The sequence below is a fragment of the Schistocerca serialis genome, chromosome 6 (assembly GCF_023864345.2).
Source record: "Schistocerca serialis cubense isolate TAMUIC-IGC-003099 chromosome 6, iqSchSeri2.2, whole genome shotgun sequence".
Classification (NCBI taxonomy): domain Eukaryota; kingdom Metazoa; phylum Arthropoda; class Insecta; order Orthoptera; family Acrididae; genus Schistocerca; species Schistocerca serialis.
In genome coordinates, this window is record NC_064643.1 from 675,702,384 (window position 1) to 675,728,015 (window position 25,632).

General features: G+C 42.6%; 1 protein-coding gene across 1 annotated transcript in view; it reads left to right on the forward strand.

Annotated features, from left to right (window-relative positions):
- The window catches only part of LOC126485026 (uncharacterized), a 48,613-nt gene extending 27,503 nt beyond the window's left edge, over positions 1-21,110 (forward strand). The window contains exon 5 of the mRNA XM_050108631.1: positions 20,982-21,110. Coding sequence (XP_049964588.1) covers positions 20,982-21,110 — 129 coding nt within the window. The remainder of the gene's footprint in view (positions 1-20,981) is intronic.
- Positions 21,111-25,632: the final 4,522 nt, after the last annotated feature.

Sequence of the window (25,632 nt, forward strand, 5' to 3'; positions counted from 1 at the left end):
AATTCTTTAGTATTACTACCACTAAAGCCAGTGGTATCGCACTAAAAGCGTCGATAAGTCTACGGTAGCCATCCAGGGTCGTCAAGTAAAGTCGAGTATGTGAAATTGAAGCACAGTTTATATCAAGTACATTTTGGCGTCAGAGTCAAAAATAAAGTGAGTTTATGATACTTATCACGTCTAATGTTTTTTGTACGATATATATTACTTTATTCAAATAATTGGTTGGCATGTAATGTAAGAACTCAACGTATATATCAGGAGTTCCTTGAAGACAACGATATTCATGACTCATTTGTTAAACAAAGTGACGAGGAGAATATTCCTAGTAGAAAGGCGATCGAACGAACACTACACGAGAGGAAGAATGCACTGATAACGATGTTGTAACAAAGGGTACTAGTTGCAATGAACGCCTCGAAACTTTTCGTGTTCGGGGACATCTGTTATGTTTAATTAAAGAAAAACCTTCTTGATTTTGATTGTAACGGACCTTTTAGTTTAGCACTTTCTCCATATTCACCAACTGTAGCATTACGTAATGAAATAACTAGCAGTCACTTGAATGTACGAAATTTAATTTCTTGGCCTGTTTCAGATAGTTAGGCCTATCGAATTATTTGCGAGTATCAATAGTAAAGTACATAAAGCACAACGCCATGATCCTATACATATATACAGGAGTAATAAGCAATACTTATTACTGATACTCGAAAATAATGCGACAGGCATAACCTTTTGCAGAAGGGCACTATGTGTCGAAATCGACCAAGAAGGTAAATTTATTGTATGCAGCTGATTGCTTATCAATTCATTATAGATTTTCTAGTCTTACACTATATTCCTACCTTTAATTTTCCATAGTAAATATCAGTTTATGTACATAAGTAATCTTAGTCTTTCGTTCATGTAATGCTATATCTTGAGCAAACTCCGTACAGCATTTGCTCTTCCTATAACAACATAAAAATTATGATATTTCTACAAACTTCCATGAGCACCAGCGGTGTACGTCGGCCTCACATAAAGCCATCCCAAAACAGCAGAGAAACTCCACCTTTCTGCACTAAATGGACAGTGGGTCTAAGGCGTTCAGCCTGACCGGGTTGCTTCAAAACACGTCTTCGACGATTGTCTGGTTTATGGCATATGCGACACTCATCGGTAAATAGAACGCGATACCGATCCTGAGCGTATATCAACTGTCCCGCAGTGAATAGATTTATCTTGCCGTGGACGTCGGGAGTGAAGTTGCTCGTCATGTAGCGTCTTGTACACAGTTGGATTCGTAACGTGACGTCCTGTGGCTTCACGAAAAGCATTATTCAACAGGGCGTTGCTGTCAGGGCTCCTCTGAGCCATAATCCATAGGTAGCGGTCATCCACCGCAGTAGTAGCCTCTGGGTGGCCTGAGCGAGTCACATAATCGACAGTTCCTGTGTCTCTGTATCTCCTCCATGTCCGAACAACGTCACTTTGGTTAATTCCGAGACGCCTGGACACTTCTCTTGTTGAGAGCCCTTCCTGCCGCAAAGTAACAATGTGGACGCGATCTAATGGCGGTATTGGCCGCCTAGGCATGGTTGAACTACAGACAACACGAGCCGTTTACCTCCTTCATGGTGGAACGACTGGAACTGATCAGCTGCCGGACTCCCTCCGTCTAATAGGCGCTGCTCATATATGGTTGTTTACATCTATGGGCGGGTTTAGTTACATCTCTGAAAAGTCAAAGGAACTGTGTCTGTGATAAAATATCCATCTGTCTTCAGGAGTTCTGGGAACCGGGGAGATGGAAAACTTTTTTTAATGTGTGTATTTAAGCCGTTTGGGGTTGTAAGAACGATCCTTTTCTGTAGGCTTGGGAGACCAAAACCTAATAACCGTACTGGATTTTGAGATTTTAGGGGAAGGAATACAAAGAAAGTTCATGGAAGAATATGATCCTGACAATAGGAATGAAAGAGGACGAGGTGAATTGAGATCTGAAATTAATTTCATATGGTAACAGCAAACTCTCTGATCAAGAATCCACTCTGTTCAAGAATCACAAGACGAGGAGCCATACTCGCAGAGGACCCAGAAATACGGGAAGATTCCAGCTGGATTAAATCTTGGTCTGAATGAGATTCCGAAATCAGATGTTGAACTGTGAGGCGTACCGAGGTGTACATATAGACTCCAGTCACAATTCAGTAATAATGAAGACTACACTCAGGTTTAAGTGAATCTTCCGGAAGTATGAGTGTGGAAGGACGTGGACAATTAAAGTGCTGAGGAATAATAAAATGTAATTTAAGTTTGCTAATGATGTGGCTACTGAAAAAATACCTGAGTAGGCCGTACAGTTGAAAAGATGAGGACCATTCTAAATATGACACCCACAGACGTTGGACAGTGTAATATAGGTAAAAGGAAAGTAACTCCGAAGAAACCTTGCGTATAAGAAGACACATTTCAAGTGATCGATGGAAGAAGGAAGTGAAAAAATGTTCAGGGAAAGAGCAACATAACAATATATATCTCTTAGCACTCTTGCACATTTCAGTCTGTACATCGAAGAAGCACCCAGGGGAAAAGTGACAGGTTGAAGAGGTGGACCAAAATTAGATGTGGAAGGATTTAAATGGTAAGAACGCTAATTACATATCTATTCTTAGTAGATGTGAAGAAAATTTACGGTCTCTATTAAACGGAATGAAGCTTCTAATGAGAGCACAATATAGACTGTGAGTAAACTCGAAGAAGGCAAAGGTACTGAGAAGAAGCAGAAACGAAAATTATCAGAAAGTTCACATCAAAGTTTATGGTCACGATGTAGACGGAGTTAGGAAATTCTATTACCTTGTAAGCAAACTGATGGACGAAGCAAGGATTACATAAAAAGCAGACAACAACAGTCAAGAGGGCAATTCTGCCAAGAGAAGAAATTTCTGAGAATGTTCGTTTAGAGCATGGCAATGTGTAGAACAGTATCATGGAACATAAGAGAATCGAAGCGTTTGAGTTGTGGTGCTACACAAGAATGATGAAAATCGGGTGGACTGATACGGAATGAGGAAAGGAACCCATCAAAATCTGACAAAAAGTGATTGGAGCATTACAGTAATTTGTGATATGCCTCATCAAACCAGTAAAAAAAAAAACAGGAAGTAACACTAAAGGGACATACAAATTACATCCAATACTTAAAACATGAGTCTGGAAGAACCTGCATTACAAAATATACATGATTACCTTTTACAGTACATATATTCGAAGGCCATGTATGTAATTTTGCATTAACGGCATACAAAATATTTAAATATCATAAGTGGTGGCAACCTTAATGAAAATAGTGCAAATTCACATTTGCAGCTGGAAGATAATCCCTTGGCTTTTACTAAAACAAATGCAGTAAACGATACTGTTCTAATAACACATTGTTTTATTCTAGAAGGAAACCGTATACCAGACAACCCAATGACTGAACCGTGGGAGCCACAAGGGCAACGCATTGAAAAAACTACATGTCTGTCTAATAACGTAGTCCGAATTTCGATCGGTCACACTTTAACCTACAAGCCACACTACACTGCTGACTCACAGCAGTAACGGGAGAACCACGCTTAGTAGCAATAACTGTTGTGCACTACGGAGTGACAAACTCGCCTTCGTCGATACCCTGCAGGCTATCATCCACAAGCTGACAATAACGCTAGGACGTTACAGCCACTTCCACATCGAGCCCTATCGCAATATCAGAAGCATAGTTTGTAACAGTATGCAGTCATATGTTGACTGTCTACGGGTCTTCGCCCGCAGTGCTAACAGGTCGTACCTCCGTCACTGTCATGCACTGACTGACCGCTCGCGCAGTGCACACTCTGGAATCTGCATCCATATCCTCCTTGGTCAAACAGAATCATCATACCACTTTGCAGCGACAGTATATGGAGTCCAGAGCCATAGTCGTTGCTAGAAAGGTTCAAAAGATGACGTCGGCTCTCGGGAAGTTTCGAGGGTATCAACAGAAGTGAACGATCAAAGCACACACACTTTCCTTCTAGTTTACGCCACCGTAGGGTCTTTGCAAGTAACGCGAAATCCACGCCGCCAATGGTACGGACGCGCAACCAAAGCGAGTGTGTTCATATCGATCCCTATGGCCGAGTCCAGCATGGATACTAGGGCAAGAATCCCCTTGTCGTCATTCTGAAGAGCAATCCACACTACAGTTTCTTGAAGGGGAAACGAACACTGCCTGCCACATCAGGAGGGTCAGCATGTGTGACAAACGTTTTTATGTTTTTTGCCTAATGTCAGGCTTTCTGCGTGGTAACAACGCAGCAAACTCTAGCAATAAAAACGGATTGTCTTAAGAAAATCCCAGTCTGATTCGAAATGAAAACTATGATTTTTAAAAGTGTATCAGCCCGCAGTACGCCATACCTGTATCATACTGGTAAATCAGGCAATGCTTCGTTCCTGAATACTTGTGGGAACTGTATATACGTTCTGACATAGGGTATGCCTCAGAATTGTGCCTGGACGAGAAATGCAGATCCTGTTTGCGAACATCGTCCACCTAGAAGGTACAGATCTTGAAATGACAAGAAGCGGATATAACGTGAATGAAAATGGTGTCGAAAAGTTCTCGGCCGATTTTATTAGATAGGCTACTCTTATGAAAATTCGGATGCTTTTTTCAGAAAAAACAACAACGTACAAATTTTCTGTTAAAACAGATTGCGAGAAAGAAAAAGCTTTGGCTTGCTGTACTGTGAAAATGTGTGCTTTATTTTCTTTCTCGAAGTTGGTTTTACCTTAGGTTTCTGGGCATGTAAAACAGTAGACAGATTGTCCCTCCGACATGTAACGGATTGAATAAAATGCAACACTCACATGGACAAGGTCATATTTTTTTTTTTACAAGTGAACTGACAGGTAGTTTCAGGCGAAACATATCAATAGTCTGAAACGATCATAGAGATCGCGAATGCCAGTCTGCGACAGACTGCCCCAACCATCTTGCGCACTTCGTTGCATTTCGGTAATGGTTCTTGCAGACCCTAGACGATGAGCAGGTTCCAGCTTCATCACGTCTATACGTGTTCAGTTGGCGACAGAACTAGCAAACTTGCCGCCCAGGGTATTAGTAGTACACCACGAAGAGCACATAGCGGCGCAGCAGCCCTGCGTGGTCCTGCGTTGTCCTGCTGAAAAAATACATCAGGCTCTCATCAAAGAATTGACAGAAGCAGGCTGGTAGCGACCAGCGAAATGTAGTGAGCTCCGGTTACTCTATCCTGCAAAAATGTCTAATTTGACCGATATTTATAATGGCCACCCATTCTATGGAATTTTGGTTATGACTTCAGCGTTCTGGGTCAAATTACTTCGGAACACGCACCTCACCAGTTCTATCCCATACATGTGTACATCCATCAGTTTTATGCAGACGAAACCTACTCTCATCACTGAAGTCAACAGGGGGCCTATCCGCTCTCCAGCAATTCCTTCGCGACACCACAGTAGCGATGCATGGTGAAATCCAAGTGTTAGTGGTATCCTGGCCAGAGGCACGTGTGATCTCAATCCTACTACAAGCAGACTGTTCCCGATTGTCCTTAGTGACATACCAGCTGTTATGTGCGCAGATTTCGTCCGTGGATGATGTTTGGTCGGCCATCGCTGCCCGCATAACGCATCGGTTTTGGCGTGCGCCAGTATCACACGGACATCCAGAATGTTGGAAATATTCCACAGACCACAATTGAAAGCAGCGACACATCTTAGATATATTGTGCACGACATGAGCATAGATCCATATTTACATCTATTCAGCTTCCTGCTATCCCACAATGCAACGATCTTATTCATGTAGCTCAGTATGTTCGACAGTAACTATCTGCAGACTCAAAACGTGTACAGACTGGCCTGCTGAACACCATCCGTTCACGATGACCGTGACGAATGAATCACCAACACTAAAATCCCCCGGAATGCACATACGAGGGTTGTCCAGAAAGTAAGTTCCGATAGGTTGCGAAATGGAAACCACAGTGAAAACCAGAAACGATTTATTTGCAACAGTTAGGTACACCTTCCACCTACTTCTCTACATACACGCCGCTCCAACGTCGAGTGTTGTCGTAGTGTCGTATCAACTTTCCAATATCCTCGTCATAGAAAGCAGCCGCCTGTGCTTTCGGCCATTTATCTGCACTGGTCTGCAGCTCGTTGTCTGTGGAAAAATTTTGTGTTCATAGCCAGCGGTTCTTGTGAGCAGAGATGAGACTCAGGGGAGCCAATTACAGACTGTCTTGTGGGTCAAACACTTGTCGTCGGAAACGCTGCAGGAGCGTCTTCATTGCCCCTGCAGTGTGCGGCCGAGAATTAGCGTGAAGAAGGAAATCCTCGACAGTGGTGTTATGTGGGCTGCATGACACAGGCGAAATTTCTAACCAGACCCTCATATTTGGCGGGAGACGCTATTCCCTACGCATTTTTACGTGCTCACTGTTCACTCAAAACTGAAAAGAGCGACTCGACATGATCGATATTAGAGACACTGCAAAACACACCTGTGCAAAGCTTTACCAGGTTTTCTCAGTGGTTTCCATTTCGCGACCGATCGGAACTTACTTTCTGGACAACCCTCGTATTATATCCTGGTGTCACTGAAAACAGTTCTTTATGGGTTTGCAACTTTTTCTGGTATTGTTAATTTTAAATAAAAATTATATACATGATAATTTGATGTTATGTTATCTTCTTCGAATCCGGTTTTAACAGAAAATGTTTATATTAGGAAATTTGTATTTATACTACATTGTTTTATGAGTATGATACAGCTACGTAATCTCAATCTTCCGTAACTTTGCCCTTTCACAAATTACAACTACAAAGTAATGTGACTGAAGCTGATATCTTCATATATCTAGCTGCTGTGGTGGTCTCTTGCATACGTTACCAATTAATTTACCAAATGAATGGAAGCTGCCGTAGTTAAAATCATCTCCGAGAAAGACGCTGAAACTCCATATTTTCACATCACGACGTAGTACAGCATTTCTTTTCTCTCAGTCTATTTTAAAAGAAGACCTGTACATTGTTGTTTACGAGTATCGTGCAAAAATCTGAAGACTATTTGGGATATCGGTAACAAGGTTTCTGTTTTATATTGTGTTATATTTATTTATATTCATTCGCCCAGGGGACTTCAGGTAGAAGTAGGTAGAAGTACGAGGGTGGAGTCCGCGGGTTGAGTCTGACGTTGCTTCAGGCTCCTTCTTTCTGCTTCCCTGTCGGCCTCCCCTGGCCAACTCTTGCTTTCTACCCCAACGTTATAAGGTTTCGAGGCCCGAGAGTATCTTTGCAGTGTCGAAAGTTCCATGCGGCTTTTCACGGATGATGCTGTAGTATATAGAGAAGTTGCAGCATTAGAAAATTGTAGCGAAACGCAGGAAGATCTGCAGCGGATAGGCACTTGGTGCAGAGAGTGGCAACTGTCCCTTAACATAGACAAATGTAATGTATTGCGAATACGTAGAAAGAAGGATCCTTTATTGTATGATTATATGATAGCGGAACAAACACTGGTAGCAGTTACTTCTGTAAAATATCTGGGAGTATGCGTGCGGAACGATTTGAAGTGGAATGATCATATAAAATTAATTGTTGGTAAGGCGGGTACCAGGTTGAGATTCATTGAGAGAGTGCTTAGAAAATGTAGTCCATCAACAAAGGAGGTGGCCTACAAAACACTCGTTCGACCTATACTTGAGTATTGCTCATCAGTGTGGGATCCGTACCAGATCGGTTTGACGGAGGAGATAGAGAAGATCCAAAGAAGAGCGGCGCGTTTCGTCACAGGGTTATTTGGTAACCGTGATAGCGTTACGGAGATGTTTAATAAACTCAAATGGCAGACTCTGCAAGAGAGGCGCTCTGCATCGCGGTGTAGATTGCTCGCCAGGTTTCGAGAGGGTGCGTTTCTGGATGAGGTATCGAATATATTGCTTCCCCCTACTTATACCCCCCGAGGTGATCACGAATGTAAAATTAGAGAGATTAGAGCGCGCACGGAGGCTTTCAGACAGTCGTTCTTCCCGCGAACCATACGCGACTGGAACAGGAAAGGGAGGTAATGACAGTGGCACGTAAAGTGCCCTCCGCCACACACCGTTGGGTGGCTTGCGGAGTATAAATGTAGATGTAGATGTAGAATTTACTTATTCCTATCTACAACCCAACTCTTGAGGGGAGTCCACTCCTTAAGAAAAGCAGCAATCCTGTAAGCTGTGAGGGTAGCACCGCAGATTGGACGAGAGTCCAGCACCCTCTGTTCGTAATAAAGTTAAACATGCTTTCAAGACTAAAAGTAAGCCTCCGAACATTACTGATAAAACTAGACGACGTCAGTGGTAAAGAAAGGGTATACGATTTGGAATGTGGAATGTAAGGAGTCACTACAAGACAGGACCTGCAATCAGTGTTGTCAAAGAAATTCAGAGGTACGAACTAGACCTAGTTGCAGTGCAAGAAATCCGGTGGGAGGATGCTGGCAGCGTAGATGTTGAAAAAATGTACTATTTTTTATGGAGCCTGTGAACAAGGTCATCAGCAAGGCACTGGTTTTTCCGTCAGTAAGACTTTGGCCACTAATGTTTCAGAGTTCCCGTCAGTCAATTCAAGAATATCTGTTCTAACAGTGGACGTAAAGCATATTAACGTGGCTTTTTGAACTGTCATGCTCCCACAAAAGAGAGCCAAAGTGAAGTGAAAGACGAGTTCTATGCACAGCTCGAGGCAGTGATGGACGCTATACCAAATGGACATCTGAGGATCCTCCTTGGTGATATGCATGCCAAGGTTGGGAAAGAACAAATAATCGAAGACACAACAGGAAGGCTCAGTCTACAGGATGTAATGGACTGAGGTTCATCAGCTTCGCTAAATCATCAGGGTTGTCCATCTGCAGCACAAACTTCCAGCGGAAAAACATACGTAAGTTAACCTGGGTGTCACCAAATGCGAGAACTATAGATCAAATTGACCATGTTGTCATTGGTCTAACAGCCAAGAGATCACATGTTAAGAAAGCACGGGGTGCCGAAGGTGAGAGTGATCATTTCCTGCTCAGAAGCAAAAAAAAAAAAAAAGGGTGTGAAACCTTATAGGGCTTAACTGCTAAAATCATCAGTCCCTAAGCTTACACACTACTTACCCTAAACTATCCTAAGGACAAACGCACACACCCATGCCCGAGGGAGGACTCGAACATCCACCGGGACTAGCCGCACAGTCCATGACTGCAGTGCCCGAGACCGCTCGGCTAATGCCGCGCGGCTGGTCAGAAGCCTTTTTAACGTACAATGTAGATGAAGAACGGGGCCTTAGTTAAAAACAGTTGGAAGGTACCATGTGGAGAATCTAAAATATGAAGCAGAGAAGACCGAATACCATGTGCAACTTAGTAGCCACTTTGAAGCAGTCAGTGAAATGGAGGCGAATCATGACCTTGAACTAATGTCGGGAGATATACAGAGCTCAGTTAGGGATACGGTAAAGGAAACATAGTGGGCAAGAAGATCTGGTTTTGAAAGGAATGTGCAGATGCCCGGAAAGGAGGAAGGAAGCCAGGAGTAAGTGGCTGAAGGGGTAAAATCTGGCACAGGGGAAAGCACCATTTTAGAAGCTCCCAAAGACTATACAGGCAACTTTGAGAAGAAGAAAGAGGAAATATATAAGGGATCTCATCAATGGAACGGAAAGAGACTTCAGAGGAGAAAAGACCAGGGAGATGTTTCTGAAGGTGAAGTACATCTGCAAAAGTCACCAGGCCAAGTAGAAATTTGTCAAAGACTTCCATGATAAGATCCTGACAAACCATAGCGATATACATGAGAGATGTAAAGAGTACTTTCGACAGCTGCTAAATCCGAACTGCAATATGATTTCCAGTACCCAACTACAGCCGATGCAGATTATCCCCCACCTACCCTGGATGAGACAAAGAAACCAGAATCGGAGTCCCGGCGAAGATGGAATACAGGCTGAAATGATTCTGGCAGGAGTTGAGAAACTTGCAGAAAGAATACATCGACTCATACGTTTAATATGGACCAAAGAAGAACTATCGGCAGCATGGAAAACAGCTCCGATTTGTATAATACATTAGAAGGGCGGCAAACAGAATCCAATTGCCTCATACAAAGAATTCAGCCAGTTGCAGAATCAGTGAGATTTCCGCCCATGGCGGTCAACAGTAAATAACATCTTCAATCTCGCGCAGCTCAGTTAGAAACTGGGTGAAAATGGTAAACATTTGCATATTTTATTCGTTGATTTTAAGAAGGCCTATATTGTATACATCACAAGAGCCTGCTCAGTTGTTTAAGGGAGTCTCGCATGGCAGAGAAACTCATGAATCTGATAAAGACTTGTCTCAGTAAAACACCTGCCAAGGTGAAGATGGGAAATCGCGTAACTAATGAATTTGAAGTAGTGACAGGACTCCTATTCAACTTTGCCCTCAAGAAGATCGTATGTGAGGCCTTCCAAGAGAACGAAGGAATTGAAATCGAAGAAGAGAGACTGGCATACTTAGCCTATGCAGACGACATCTGTTTATTCTCTAGGTTTGAAGAGGAGTTGGAGCAACTGACCAGAGCACTAAAGGAGGCTGCCAGCAAATTTGGGCTAAGCATAAACGAAGCCAAGACAGAGTACCTTGTTATGACACGTGGTCAAAGTCAGACTGCTGGTTATCTACAATCGTTGCAGGGGGGGGGGGGGGGGGGGGATTCCAGTCCTACAACAGAGTGCATGAATTTAAATACCTAGGGGCACTTTTCACTGAGATCAATGCACGAATAGAAGCAAAAAAAAAAAAAAAAGGATCTTACCACAGCCTACCACAACTGCTTCGGTTCAGATATCTCTCCACACATTCAAGATTCGACTATACAAAACCCTAATCTAGCCAGTTGTAAGACATGAGAGTATCCAAAAACAAGACTTCCATAAGCTCTTCGTTCTTGAGAGAAAAATGCTTCGGAAGATCTTCAGTCCTGTCCTGGATGCAGACACAGGGGAAAGGAGGATCCGAAACAACCAAGAGCTTGGGCAACTATACCAGCAGCCCCACATAGCAGAAAATGTCAAAGACAAACGAATGCAAGGGGTCGGCCATGTGGCCCGAATGGATCACAGATGGCCTCGGAAGCTCCTGGATTTCACATCTACAGGAAAGAAGCCCCCAGGGAGGCCCTAAAAGGTTTGGAGGGATAGTCTCCATGATGATTTAAACCAAGGGTCAACAGATGTGGACGGATGGCGGACAGCAGCAATTGACAGAATAAAATACTGTAGAAAACTTATAGCAGCGTGTGGTCCACTGGGCCTGATCACGTTGTAGAAGAAGAAGATTTTATATTCATACACTTTACCTGTGTATTTCATGCAATTTCATATATAGCTTACATCCGTCCAATTATTTACTAGAATGTTGTGTGAAAAATTGAGGTAAATGGGTCACGATCTATTCCAGAATGTTTCTTATATATTAGTACAGATATCTCAAATTTCATGAATATAATTGTTTTGGTGATCAAAGTCATCCATGGCAGTTATAGTGCTAAAGATGCTACCTGCATTGCCGTATACGCATCTGCGTTACTCAGGAGCTATCACAGTTTGTCGGTTTCCTTGAATGTACGTGACGGAGGAAGTTAAACAAGAATTTAATGAAGGAATATTATTTCTTTCATTTCATAATCTGGATTTTATGACTACCCCTTTACATACGTACCGCGCACAACGATTTCTGGGGGAAGGGGAGAGTTGTGTGTGTATTTTGCTACCTAGAAACTAATTTCTTAACCTAAGATGCTGAGAAATGTTTTCTGCTGTATTTAGATATGTGTGGACGTTAATGTCAATGAAACTTGTGTTTCAACTTATGGAAGTTCCAGGTAAATAAAAAAATATGATTTCGCTGGATACTTATGTATTTCCTTGAAGATTAGTCAGTGGTTGTAATCATAGTGATACAACATGTCGTATATACGACGCACATACTACCACTCATAATTGTAGATGTAAACGTATTCACATTAAATGGCGATGTCTAAACCGGCGTGATTAATAGTGATTGTTAGATCTTATTCTTGGTCCATTTCGTGAATACTTCCATCATTGAGTTAGAAAGTGGGTTCTTAGTCATTAATTACTTCCATGTTATATTGGACAAGTAAAAGCCAGAGATAAAATCTATAGGCGTTACTGACGTGTCCTTTAATAATGGCATAATTTTACATAATTGGTATAGACGCGTACTGGTCTCTGTTCTCACTTAAGCAAGAACTCTAAACTTTAAAAATTAATGGTTAGATTAACGCACAGATGGGGTTACCAACTGTTCAAGAAATGAACACTCACAATAAGTTTGCTATACCAATCACGATTAATGTAATAATAAAATGTATGTTTGAATTAACAATTAACTGAAGACTATCTCTTTATTTCTATCGACATTCAACAAAATAGTCTCTTTTGGCTGTTATAAAGAAGGACAGGAACAAGTTAAACTTAAAACTACATTGGCCAATAATAATAAAAAGTAAAGGAGACGAAAAATTATGAGCTTCTGCATTAACTCGCGGCAATTAGGCGATTAGACTGCTCATCCGATCTTGGAATTCTTAAAATTCCTAACAAGTATCTACAAATTGAGAAATTTCTCTGAATGAATCCCAACTTCAACAACTGCGGCAAGATAAATAAACTCGCATATGTGAACGAGGTATAGTTATCTGAGTCTGTAAATATCAGCCTTTTGTAGCTGACAGAATTTCTTTAAACATCTTCAGTGCTTTTTAGATACATCAATACAATGTCGCATATTAGGATGACAGTAATAATTATAATAATTCTTAGAAAAGCGAATAATAAGTTCTGATAGACCATAAATGATGGACCAACTGCCACCGTAAGTTTATGTACTTCATCCTTTAAATAAAAAAACCCGTTGCATATGTGTATATATATATATATATATATATATATATATATATATATATATATATATATATATATATGCCAACTACTGTTGTTTTCAACATATAAAAGTGATCAACAGCGTGCAGTGTTCAGAATGGACGACTGTTGTCACTGACACTGTCATAAAATCTTTGCCGCGCGGGATTAGCCGAGCGGTCTGGGGCGCTGCAGTCATGGACTGGGTGCCTGATTCCGGCGGCGGTTCTAGTCCTCCCTCGGGCATGGGTGTGTGTGTGTGTTATACTTAGGATAATTTAGTTTCAGTAGTGTGTAAGCTTAGGAGCTGATGACCTTAGCAGTTAAGTCCCATAAGACTCAATTAACTTTTTCTCTTTTGTTATTTAATTTCATAATTTCCATCTATCGGTAGATTAAACCTTGCGTAACGTGTTATTATTATTTGTTTTGTTAATACAATTCCACTGTCTTGCTGTCATTGTATATGAGATGCAATTCTTGAAGTTTAACAGTACTGGTGAGGAACTGAGGAAGAAGATTGTAGGCAGTTTAGGGAGATACACACGGCGTGATGGTGGTGACACGATGTCATAGTCGATTACTGGCTGCCTCAGTAGCGAGAGCCGACGTGGTGGCTGAAGGGAAACCGATGGCTTGGTCGTTAACTGTCATGGAAATTTAACTGCGAAACCGTAACTGGATATTCTGGCCATTAGGTTCATTTAAGAGCTTCCTGTCTAGCTAACATCAGCGTGATAGCGACCTGTTGACAAATCTCGAAACAACGGAACGTTTTATAAATCCTGCAATACATTTCGTCGGAGCGACTCTCTATCAATATTTCCAGCAAGATATATATGTAAAGTGATCGGAAGCGTACGACGTTCAAAACGGACATTGAAATTACTTACCAATCTGCATGTTTCAACTGGCTTTACTGCCGTACCCCGGTCAGAATAAAATGAAAACTAAATGCTTCTTCCCACCGATTAAATCAAAGAATATCCTTTCATCCAGTATGTTAGTTTAAATGAGTAATAAATCAATAATGGGATGTTTGTGTATCTAGTAAGCTACTTGTTTAATCAGCCTGATAGAAATCTTACTGATCCATGGTAAGCCATGCCATAATTTGGTAAGATTTTCCCACATAGTAGTACCAAATTTTCGAATATAGGATTCATAGAATCTATTCATAGCAGCAACTGATCTTTCACACTCTCTGTTGGTACCATGTTGCTCTACTAGAATGCCTTTAGTGATACGAGTTAAAGTTTCCCGATTTCCGATTTGCTTAGTACTCTTTATAGGCTTGTGTAAAGATCGAGAGAAAATAATTTGCGTAAGCCTAGAGGTGTCGTATCGTTTTCAAATGAAATCTGGACAACTAGTGTTCCTTACTTAGTTTGATTTATATAATACCCTTATCCTTCCATTATCGAGTACTATACCGTACCGTAATGCAAGGCTAAAATTTTTCCAATAAAAATTGAACTTTTGATATTTATCTTTTCCACTGTCACCACACGAATTAAGATAACAAAGATCTACTAACTCGCTGTTCAGAGGTGCTATGACCAGCAGAATGGTCAGCGATGAAGATACGTACATACAATAAGAGGATATGCCTCCACAGACTTGCGTTCTACGTTGCTTTGACGCCGCGTCACTATGTTAGATGCTGTTTACGATTGCTACTTCTGTTTCGTGCACAGTAGTTTCAAACAGAAAATGTTACAGTGCTATCGTGTGCAAAACAGTAGCATGAAGGTATTTTCAGAAGTATTTTCCTTGACGTAAATGCATGTTTGATAAAGTAATACGACGAATTCCGCCTCGTTAACCTAAATTCCTTTTTGCTACACGTTTAGAATAACCGTGAAGAGAAGTACGTGACATGAAAATGCTGCCTTAGTAATCTAGTATTTTTTTCATACTGATGTTCGCTCTCCGTCCTCTTCCCGAAAATGCTGAGAACATATTTTCCTATGTTTGTTCGACTTCATATCTCTCCTATTCATGAGGTTCACCCAGCAATCCTTTTGAGTTTTACTAACAGGAAATGTAAAGTCAAACTCCACTAAAATTCAAGTAAACAGCAAAAGTTAATATTCATGCATATGAAAGAGAATATCGATTGATCGAGTCTACTTACGAATGAAATAGGATTACTTTAACACTTAAACAATAATCAAACTGCTTCGTAAAACCGCAAAAGACTCAATTCGGCACTTTTTTTTATCATAACATTGCCCTCACTGCATGCTATTGCCATATGCGTGTTAAAATATTCTCGTGCACAGTTTCCGCGCTAAGACACTCAACTTCTCCGTCTAAGTATCCACATACCAACTTCAGAATCTTCTAGACACTGTTGTGTGGAGTAGCGATTTCTTTGCTGTGACAGGGGCAGAAGGAGTACCACTACTATATTTAATACAGGCCGCATCGAGTTCATCAGCCCTCTTCCGTAGTTGTTTCAATTCACCGCCAGGCTAATGCAGAGAATGCGACAAAAACTCTTTTTCGTTTTGGCTGATATTACGTAAAATGCGTGTGTTAGGAAAAAGCAGTTACTGCACAACTTTTAGCATTTTCACCTTTGGAGACGTTTGTGGTGCAAGCCTGTGGCATAGAAGCGGACAGAAACCAAGGTCAATGACCACCGTAGTTACTCATAAAACTGCTGTAGCCGGACTTTGTGGCCGAGCGGTTCTAGGCGCTTCAGTCTGCTTTGTGCATAAATTGCACTCTCGTAAAAAGTTTCTAGCTAATGCTATAAAATGGAACACCTAGAGGGGTCCTTATCATGTTATTTATTATATGGCTACCTGTTTCGGTGCTTTAGTGCACCATCTTCAGGCCTCAGCTGACGCTAAGGTGGTCAACAGCATCCGTATACACGATTCATCAGGCGTCAACTATAACCTCCACACAATAATCGTTTCTGTAGTGTTGGCTAAAGAGGCAACACCGTGTTACAAGAGGAGGCCGAAATGCACGCGTTAAGCTCACGCAGACTGGCGTGAGGAGGGAAGGACTATAGTGACGTGAAGTCCGGAACATGACAAGGGATTAGAATTCAGAAAGCGGACGTAGCTAGTTGATACTTAACTTTAATCCATTTGTGATTAACGTCGCTCTCGACGGTGCATGATTCACAATATTATCTGTTCAGAATATGGCGCCTTGCTAGGACATAGCAAATGACGTAGCTGAAGGCAAATGAGAGCGTATGTAGACAGTGAACCAGCGCTAGCAAAGTCGGCTGTACAACTGGGGCGAGTGCTAGGAGTCTCTCTAGACTAGACCTGCCGTGTGGCGGCGCCCGGTCTGCAATCACTGATAGTGGCGACACGCGGGTCCGACGTATACTAACGGACCGCGGCCGATTTAAACGCTACCATCTAGCAAGTGTGGTGTCTGGCGGTGACACCACAGTTTTTGTATGAAATTTAGCCCGACTTTACCTCCCTCTGTATAAAAGACTTACGTGTTACCAAATCTATGTCCCTGGCAAGTGTTACCCAACTTAAGCTTTTATGCTGACCGCAGATTAAGCAGAACCTAATTTGAACTGAACTTTAACTGCCTCAACACACCTTCCCTTTATACAAAACGCGCAACTGAAGTAAAGCAATTATCAGGCCCCAGTCAAAATTTACACTTCCCTTGCATCTTGACAACAGTGTTGCAGATTTCTCGAAAGCACGACAGCAAACAGCATACAGCAAGCAGGCAGCGGCTTAAGTAAACCTCTATTTATAAGCAATATTTCCAAAATATTGCATATCGCATGGTGCATTGGGATAACGCGTAACGATAGACCGTGGGATGGGAATTCCTGTGGAATGATATTCGAGGATATTGATTTTAGAATGAAATATATCTTCAAAAAGGTACAGTAACATTTTACGTGATGTTTACACATAACATTCTCTTGAACAATACTATGCTTAACAAAGTGAACAATGGTTTAAAAAAAGTCCAATATTAACAGAGAACTTGTATTAATCAGTTAATATCTTAATGCATGATTCAGGGAAGTGGGGCCGTCTTTCCCTCAGCTCTGAGCAAATGAACGAAGTGAACTAGTAGCCAACAATCATTTCTACAAATTATGTGCGCAGTGCTGCAAGTCTTACCTCGAACTTCTTCTCTTCAGCAAAAAAAGAAAATTATACTCCTATCGCTTTTCAGAATATACAAAATATTCAGCCTTTCTGTTCTTTAAGATACATCTTTCTTCTTCTGACAGATACAATAAGTCAACACAGCACTACTAAATGTGTCCATCACCTACAGCACTTCCTGAGAATGTATTAGACTGCGCAGAGGCAAAGACTGTGCCATGACGAAGCCAAAGGTTGTTTGCCCTCTCTCTGATGTTATGGTTTTAGGGCGCAATGCCCTCTCTGACTTGTACATCTATAACGTACAAGAACCAAAATGACATGACCACCTTGCAGAACATGTAAAACTGGTTTTCGCAGACTACCAATAACAGCGATGATTTCTCTCCAACTATCATACTTCATCGTTGAAGAGATAACATCACTGTTACCGGTATTCTGCAAAAACCAGTTAAAGACGTTGGCCACTGATAAATCGTGTTATACGGAGGGTGATAACTCCCTCACCCGTCAGATAAGGCACCGAAAGTGGTAGCCATATAATAAATAACATCGTAAGGACGGCTATAGGTGTTCCATTTTATTACATAAATGAACGATCGAAGTCACTCAGACCTCCAATCACAAGGATAGACATAGAAGTATTCGTAGATGGTCGCGGTGAGATACATACCGTCCAGTTTGTTACGCTTTATCCCTTGCCCATATGGCGCTTATTGGCTAAAATAATATTCTTTTCCATGTGATTGTTTGAGAGGTGTCTTATGCTGCAATCGTCTTGAATAATAAAAAAAAGATATGGCATTATCTGATGGCTGTGAGCACTATTCGACTTAACTTCTGAGGTCATCAGTCGCCTAGAACTTAGAACCACTTAAACCTAACTAACCTAAGGACATCACACACATCCATGCCCGAGGCAGGATTCGAACCTGCGACCGTAGCGGTCGCTCGGTTCCAGACTGTAGGGCCTAGAACCGCACGGCCACTCCGGCTGGTTGACATTATCTGTTACATACTTTAGAGAGACATGGAGACTTTCATTCTAACCGAAAAATCGTCCACAACATTCCGTCACCTGCACTAATCAGCACACGAGTTAAACAGATGATTAAAATATTACTCGTAGTGAGGCGCAGCTCCAGAGTTCCTACTTTCTATCTGAAGTACCGCCAGACCTAGCAACACACAAGATAAAAGTACTATCATAGGAGACATATAATATGTGCTAGGGGAAGCCCGAGCGCTAACAGACTTCCTAATGCGGTAAACTGCATTATTAGATTTTCATGAGGCCTGCTGAAGGTGACATCTTCGTTTCTTATGGGTGAACAACACGCTGACAACTGATTTACAATAATAATCTTTTATGGTAAGTAAAAGTACAAGGCGCACAGGAAATAAACATGGTGGTCCATTGATCGTGACCGGGCCATATATCTCACGAAATGAGCGTCAAACGAAAAAAACTACCAAGTACGAAACTTGTCTAGCTTGAAGGGGGAAACGAGATGGCGCTACGGTTGGCCCGCTGGGTGGCGCTGCCATAGGTCAAACGGATATCAACAGCTTTTTTTAAAATAATAGGAACCCCCATATTTTATTACATATTCGTATAGTACGTAAAGAAATATGAATGTTGTAGATGGACCACTTTTTTGGCTTTGTGATAAATGGCGCTGTAATAGTCACAAACATATGGCTCACAATTTTAGACAAACAGTTTGTAACAGGTAGGTTTTTTAAATTAAAATACAGAACGTAAGTACGTTTGAACATTTTATTTCGATTGTTCCAATGTGATACATGTAACTTTGTAAACTTATCATTTCTGAGAACGCATGCTGTTACAGCGTAATTATCTGTATATACCACATTAATGCAATAAATGCTCACTGGACTCGCATTCGGGAGGACGACGGTTCAATCCCGTCTCCGGCCATCCTGATTTAGGTTTTCCGTGATTTCCCTAAATCGTTTCAGGCTAATGCCGGGATGGTTCCTTTGAAAGGGCACGGCCGATTTCCATCCCAATCCTTCCCGAACCCGAGCTTGCGCTCCGTCTCTAATGACCTCGATGTCGACGGGACGTTAAACACTAACCACCACCACCACCAATAAATGCTCAAAATGATGTCCGTCAACCTCAATGCACTTGACAATACGTGTAAAAACATTCCTCTCAACAGAGAGTAGTTCGCCTACCGTAATGTTCACACATGCATTGACAATGCGCTGACGCATGTTGTCAGGCGTTGTCGGTGGATCACGATAGCAACTATCCTTCAACTTTCCCCACGGAAAGAAATCCGGGAACGTCAGATCCGGCGAACGTGCGGGCCATGGTATGGTGCTTCGACGACCTATCCACCTGTCATGAAATATGGTATTCAATACTGCTTCAACCGCATGCGAGCTATGTGCCGGATATCCATCATGTTGGAAGTACATTGCCATTCTGCCATGCAGTGAAACATCTTATAGTAGCATCGGTAGAACATTACGTAGGAAATCAGCATACATTGCACCATTTAGATTGCCATCGATACAATGGGGGCCAATTATCCTTCCTCCCATAATGCCGCATCATACATTAACCCGACATGGTCGCTGATGTTCCACTTGTCGCAGCCATCGTGGATTTTCCGTTGCCCATTTGTGCATATTATGCCGGTTTACGTTACCGCTGTTGGTAAATGACGCTTCGTCGCTAAATAGAATGCGTGCAAAAAATCTGTCATCGTCCCGTAATTTCTCTTGTGCCCAGTGGCAGAACTGTACACGACGTTCAAAGTCGTCGCCATGCAATTCCTGGTGCATAGAAATATGGTAGCATTCTCAACACCGACGTTTTTGAGATTCCCGACTCTCGCGCAGTTTGTCTGCTACTCATATGCGGAGTAACCGCGACAGTAGCTAAAACACCTACTTGGGCATCATCACTTGTTGTAGGTCGTGGTTGACGTTTCCTTAAATAACATAACTATACGGCGAACGGCCCGGACACTTGAATGATATCGTCCAGGATACCGAGCAGCATACATAGCGCAGGCCTGTTGGTCATTTTGATCACAATAGCCATACATCAACACGATATCGACCTTTTCCGCAATTGGTAACGTTCCATTTTAACACGGGTAATGGCCTCGTGTGTAAACAACAGTGAGAAAATCATGGCTTTCTTTATTTTGCTGTGGGTACGAATTTTGAAAACCCATTTCAGCGTGGTATGTCTGTCGGCTGCAAAGACTGCAGCTGCTGCTGGTAATTTAAATGCTATTGTCCACATAGTATTCTCAAAACAGACATGTGATCAGAGGTCATGCTACACGTCGATTGCTACCCGCACTATTGTCGCCAATCGTGTGTAACATGAGATCTGTGTCGGACTGGGTGATGGCATTTCACGCACGTTACTTCGGTTCTCACACTGAAATATCTGGTTATCTGTAGGTTTTAACGTACACTTGCAAATAGAATGTGATGTGACTGTCATCGCTACGATAACAGCACTATATTGCGTCGGTGGTCCGCTGCTCCAATGAAGCAGTGATCCGCAGCACGAGATTCTAATAGGCTAACACTTCGTCACTAAACCTGTCAATACCACTGCGGCAGTTGGTTTTACTTTCGGTTTCTGGCCATGTAAAACATTAGATTGTCCCTTCGACATGTAATGCAGGGAGTAAAACACTTTCGAGGACAAGGCGTTTTCTCTTTCAAGCAAAAAATTTGTAATTTTGTTCAAATAAATGTATCTGTGCCATTTCTCTGGCGCGTTGCTGTTCCGGCACTATCGATAGCGACTTGTATTTCTGTTTCCGTCTGGTTCGGCCTGCGCAGGCGCTGAGGCGGCTGCTGCCCTCTGGAGCGTTTATCGCGGGGGGCCGCAAGCGCTCGGCTCGGCAATTGGATTTCCGCACCGAGCTGGTGGTATTTTGCCTTCCGCCCCGGCACGGAGGTGTGGTCTAGTAGTTGGCGGGCCTCGTTGATTTAGCCGTTGGGCGGTGCGGCGTGTTGGTGATGTGCTGTAGTGTACAACTGATGGATCCCCGCACGCGATCGCTCGAGGTTCTCCGCCTCTGAAAAGGGTGCCACGATATCGCTTGGGTTTCTGCACCCAGGAGTTGTAAGGACTGCAGGGCAGGCTCTCTGTGAGTTTGCTCCGTCCTGTCTGCGTGGCGGGGTACGTTTCACATTACTTCAGCTGTTGTTAATATTTTCTGCGTGGTTTCGTTTTAGCCGGAGTCTGGGTGTCGAGTTTTCTGCTGCGGTGTGCCCGGTCGTCACCCCTGTTTTCCCGACCGGGGGCAGCCATATCTGTTGGTGGGAATTATTTGGTAGTGTGTGTTTTGCGTGGACCCGGTGTGCTCACGCGCCCTGATTCTGAGTTGAAATTACTGTGGTCAGGTAGGATCGGTTGCTAACGTGTGTGTTATTGCAGAATGAGATTTTCACTCTGCAGCGGAGTGTGCGCTGATATGAAACTTCCTGGCAGATTAAAACTGTGTGCCCGACCGAGACTCGAACTCTGGACCTTTGCCTTTCGCGGGCAAGTGCTCTACCAACTGAGCCACCCAAGCACGACTCACGCCCGGTCCCACAGCCTTACTTCTGCCAGTATCTCGTCTCCTACCTTCCAAACTTTACAGAAGCTCTCCTGCGAACCTTGCACAACTAGCACTCCTGAAAGAAAGGATACTGCGGAGACATGGCTTAGCCACAGCCTGGGGGATGTTTCCAGAATGAGATTTTCACTCTGCAGCGGAGCGTGCGCTGATATGAAACTTCCTGGCTGATTAAAACTGTGTGCCCGACCGTGCCCGCGTTCGAGTCTCCGTCGGGCACACAGTTTTAATGTGTGTTATTGGTTTTCTGGCTTGCTGGGGACTGCGCGCGCCCCTGTTCCTTTTTGTGATGTGGCAGCAGTCTGATATTTTTATGTGTGCTTGTTAAGTTGCTAGCAATTGCTTTTAGCCGTGTGCTTACTTATTTTTTTTTAAAATTGCTCGGCATTGTCATTTGTCGGTTCTTTTACCTTTATTTATTTGTAGTGTCAATTAAGCCTAAGACGATGTCCAAGGTGCTAGCAATTGATTTTAGCCGTGTGTACTTAATCCCATTTAAATTCTTGGGCATTGCCATTTGCTTATTCTGTTACTCTTATTTATCTGTTGTGCCAGTTAGCTCTAAGATGATGTCAGAATTTGGATCTGTCAACCTTATTTGGGCTACTAGCGCTCAGGTGCAATATTGCCGGGCCTATCCCAGATTTTGTCATTAATTGAGATGCTTTTATACTGTATTTTTAGTAGTAGGTTTGGCAAGTGCACTTGCGTATGGTATTTAATAAGTCCCCCCCCCCCCTTCTTCCTCCTTCGTGTAAACTGATTTTGGAAAGATTGTTAGGTGGCCTGTGTTCTTTTATTACCTATGCAAGTTTGCCCGCTGCCGCAGTCGTAACATGTTTTGACCGGCAAGCAGCCCATGTTGGCTAGAGTTTCAATGTGGTCTGCGCTGTTGATGTTGGGCTTATCCGTACATATATTTATTATTTGAGCTATTCATGTACGTGTTGTTGTGTTAAGAGTTTTAGGGCATTTTTAATTGAGATATTTTTGGGAAATTTTATCACTCTTTTAAAGAAGGTATAGGAAGGAGTAACTTCGACTGAAAATTTAATTTTAAATTATACATTTGCGCTTCACATTATAAAATTTAACAGTATTAGGTGAAAGTATGTAGTTTAATGCACTATGATTATTTGTTAATGTATCAATTTGTAAACAGTTTTGAAGTTTCTCTGTTCACCTGTAACATATAACATTTTTATTACCTCATATTGTAAGCAGCTTGATTTATTTGTGTCACTCTAATTTCTAAGCCACAGTGTAATTTATTACACTTAATTAATTGTTTTGCGGAATTAAACCTTGAATTACATGTCCCCTTTTCATTAACTGAATCCCATCCAAATCTTCCGCTCAGTATCAAGTGTTCATTCAATGTAAAGCTGACTGTAAAATAATGTATCTTTGTCCCAGATATTTTAATAAGTAACGATGATACTGCTGTGTCGTCCGAACAAGACACAGCCAGGGCAAAAGCATGACAGGCGCTAAGATGGGAACTGGTACCAGTGCCACAAAGACTCGCCACTTGCTCCAGTTCCACTAGCCCCACGGGTGGCGCTGAGGATGAAGATATCGACTTCGCCTCGGCCAATTGCCAGTCGAGTACAATCGCCAATAATCGGACGACTACGGGCAAAAGCCAACTCAGAAGAACAGCTCCCGTACTAGGTTATAGAACATCGTCCAGGGATGACTTAGATAGGGAATGTAGTTTAGTGAACTCTTAGAATTGAACAGACAGTTGTTGTAAACTCCATTTGCTATGTACTCTGAAGTTTACCTACGGTTTTTTGCATTTAGCCATCGACGGCCTTTTTTGTGCTGCAGACGTCGTTATTCGAGTAGCCACAGATATTAGTAAACTTTTTATTTCATTTGCGTGACTTTGTTACTAGTTTTTGGGCGTATTGTAGAACCTTCGTTCTCCTATCCTTTTGTATGACCCTGGGGCATATCTGTTTGATTTTGGCGGGGGAGAAATCGTCTTTTCGGTGTACTGCACCTCAAGCCGTTTCACGAACTCGCAAATTCGACCTACCTTAAGAACCGTGGCAACTAAGCTTCCACAGCAGTAGCGACGGGGTCTTCACAAAACTGGCGATGAGGGTCTACAGAGCCAACGGCCTTGCCGCAGTGGTAACACCGGTTCCCGTCAGATCACCGAAGTAGAGCACTGTCGGGCTCGGCTAGCACTTGGATGGGTGACCAACATGTCTGCCGAGCGCTATTGGCAAGCGGGATGCACTCAGCCCTTCTGAGGTAAACTGAGGAGCTACATAATTGAGAAGTAGCGGCTCGAGTCTCGTAAACTGACATACGGCTGGGAGATTTGTGTGCTGACCACATGCCCCTCTGTACCCACACCCAGTGACTCGTATGGGTGAAGGTGACAAGGCTGCCGGTCGGTACCGTTGGGCACTCATAGCCTGTTCGGGAGGAGCTTAGTTTTTTAGCTTTGCTGTCTAGAAAAGATTTTAACCGTGGAACGTAAAAATGTTAAAGTTTTTCTTACAGGAAAAGATTGTTTTACATGTATTTCCGCCTTGGACAGCTATAAAGCAATTATGTGTGTGTTTTGAAAATTATTTTAAAGGATATATGTATGTTTCCCAGTTAAGGGAACAAAATTTGTAAAAGAGCTAGCATAAAAGGTCGTAGTCGCTGAGAACAGCGCCTGCAAATTTTTTTCCCTGTAGAGGGGGGATATGTAGCTAACACTACCAGAAAACAAACCAAGGATAGATCCGAGCAGTACTGCATGCAAGCTTGAAGGGGATACTGTGTCAATAGGAAGCACCATGAGTGTTCGGAAAAAAGTTTCTTACCAAGAAAAACACACAGCACACCCCGTCAGCATTTTCACTGCTGTGCAGATACTTTCAAAGCAATACAGATTCAGATATAAATGGGCTAAGTAATCATATGAAACCCAATCACTCTGTAACGCGCCCCTTATACAAAAATACTCAGAAAGCATCCGTTAGCAACTTCCGAAATTGTGTCGCTGAAGTTTCGGTTCACCCTGTATATTGTAGTGTATCCGTTAAAACTAAGCACGGTTTCGCAAATCAAATGCAAAAGTAGCATTTAGAATACCAGAAACCTTACATTTAACAGTACACCACCATATAGGCGATATAAAGACAAATCTCTGTTCCGGTTTAGGTGCATACAAACTAAAAAGTGGACATTGACAGTTTTTATATAGGGCAGACAGGACAATCCTTTTCAACAGGATGTTGCTTCCAGTAAGCTGTCCAGACTTTCAAGTACGTTGGAGACTGGAGAAGGTCCTCCCAGTAACGTGGAGGTCGTTAACGGAAAGTCTGAAAGATTTATGGAACTCGCTCGCGAAAATAATCGAACAATGACAAGTCTTTAATTGAACGTCTGAGCAAGAATTCGATAATGAACTGAATGACTCAACACTATCCCTGATTGCAAAGCGCCATGAAGGGAGATACACGGCCAAGTATGAGTGCAAGTAAAGTCAGAGCAATTACTCCAAGTCAACGCCCCGGCCTGTCCTACACAGACGTACCGTGCCCGCTGTCTTTACTGACCTCCCTTGCGCTCTTTGCCGCTCCTGCCTCTTATCTGTGCAGCCGACTGCGTCGCCGACTCCACGTTGGCGCTTCCGGTGACCAAACTTTGGGGCCTCATGTGTGATCATATATGGTCCCCTCCAACACCTTGTCGCGCCTCGTGGTATCTGCGCGTGAGCTCACGTGGTAACTAGTGAGTCCACGTAACATTGCCTGCAAAATGCCAAGCCGCGGTCTTTTCCGTGACGTCGCCTTTGTACTCTGCGTATTTTCTACAAGCATTTATTCTTTGTGGTTTCTGTCCATTCCGTTTTG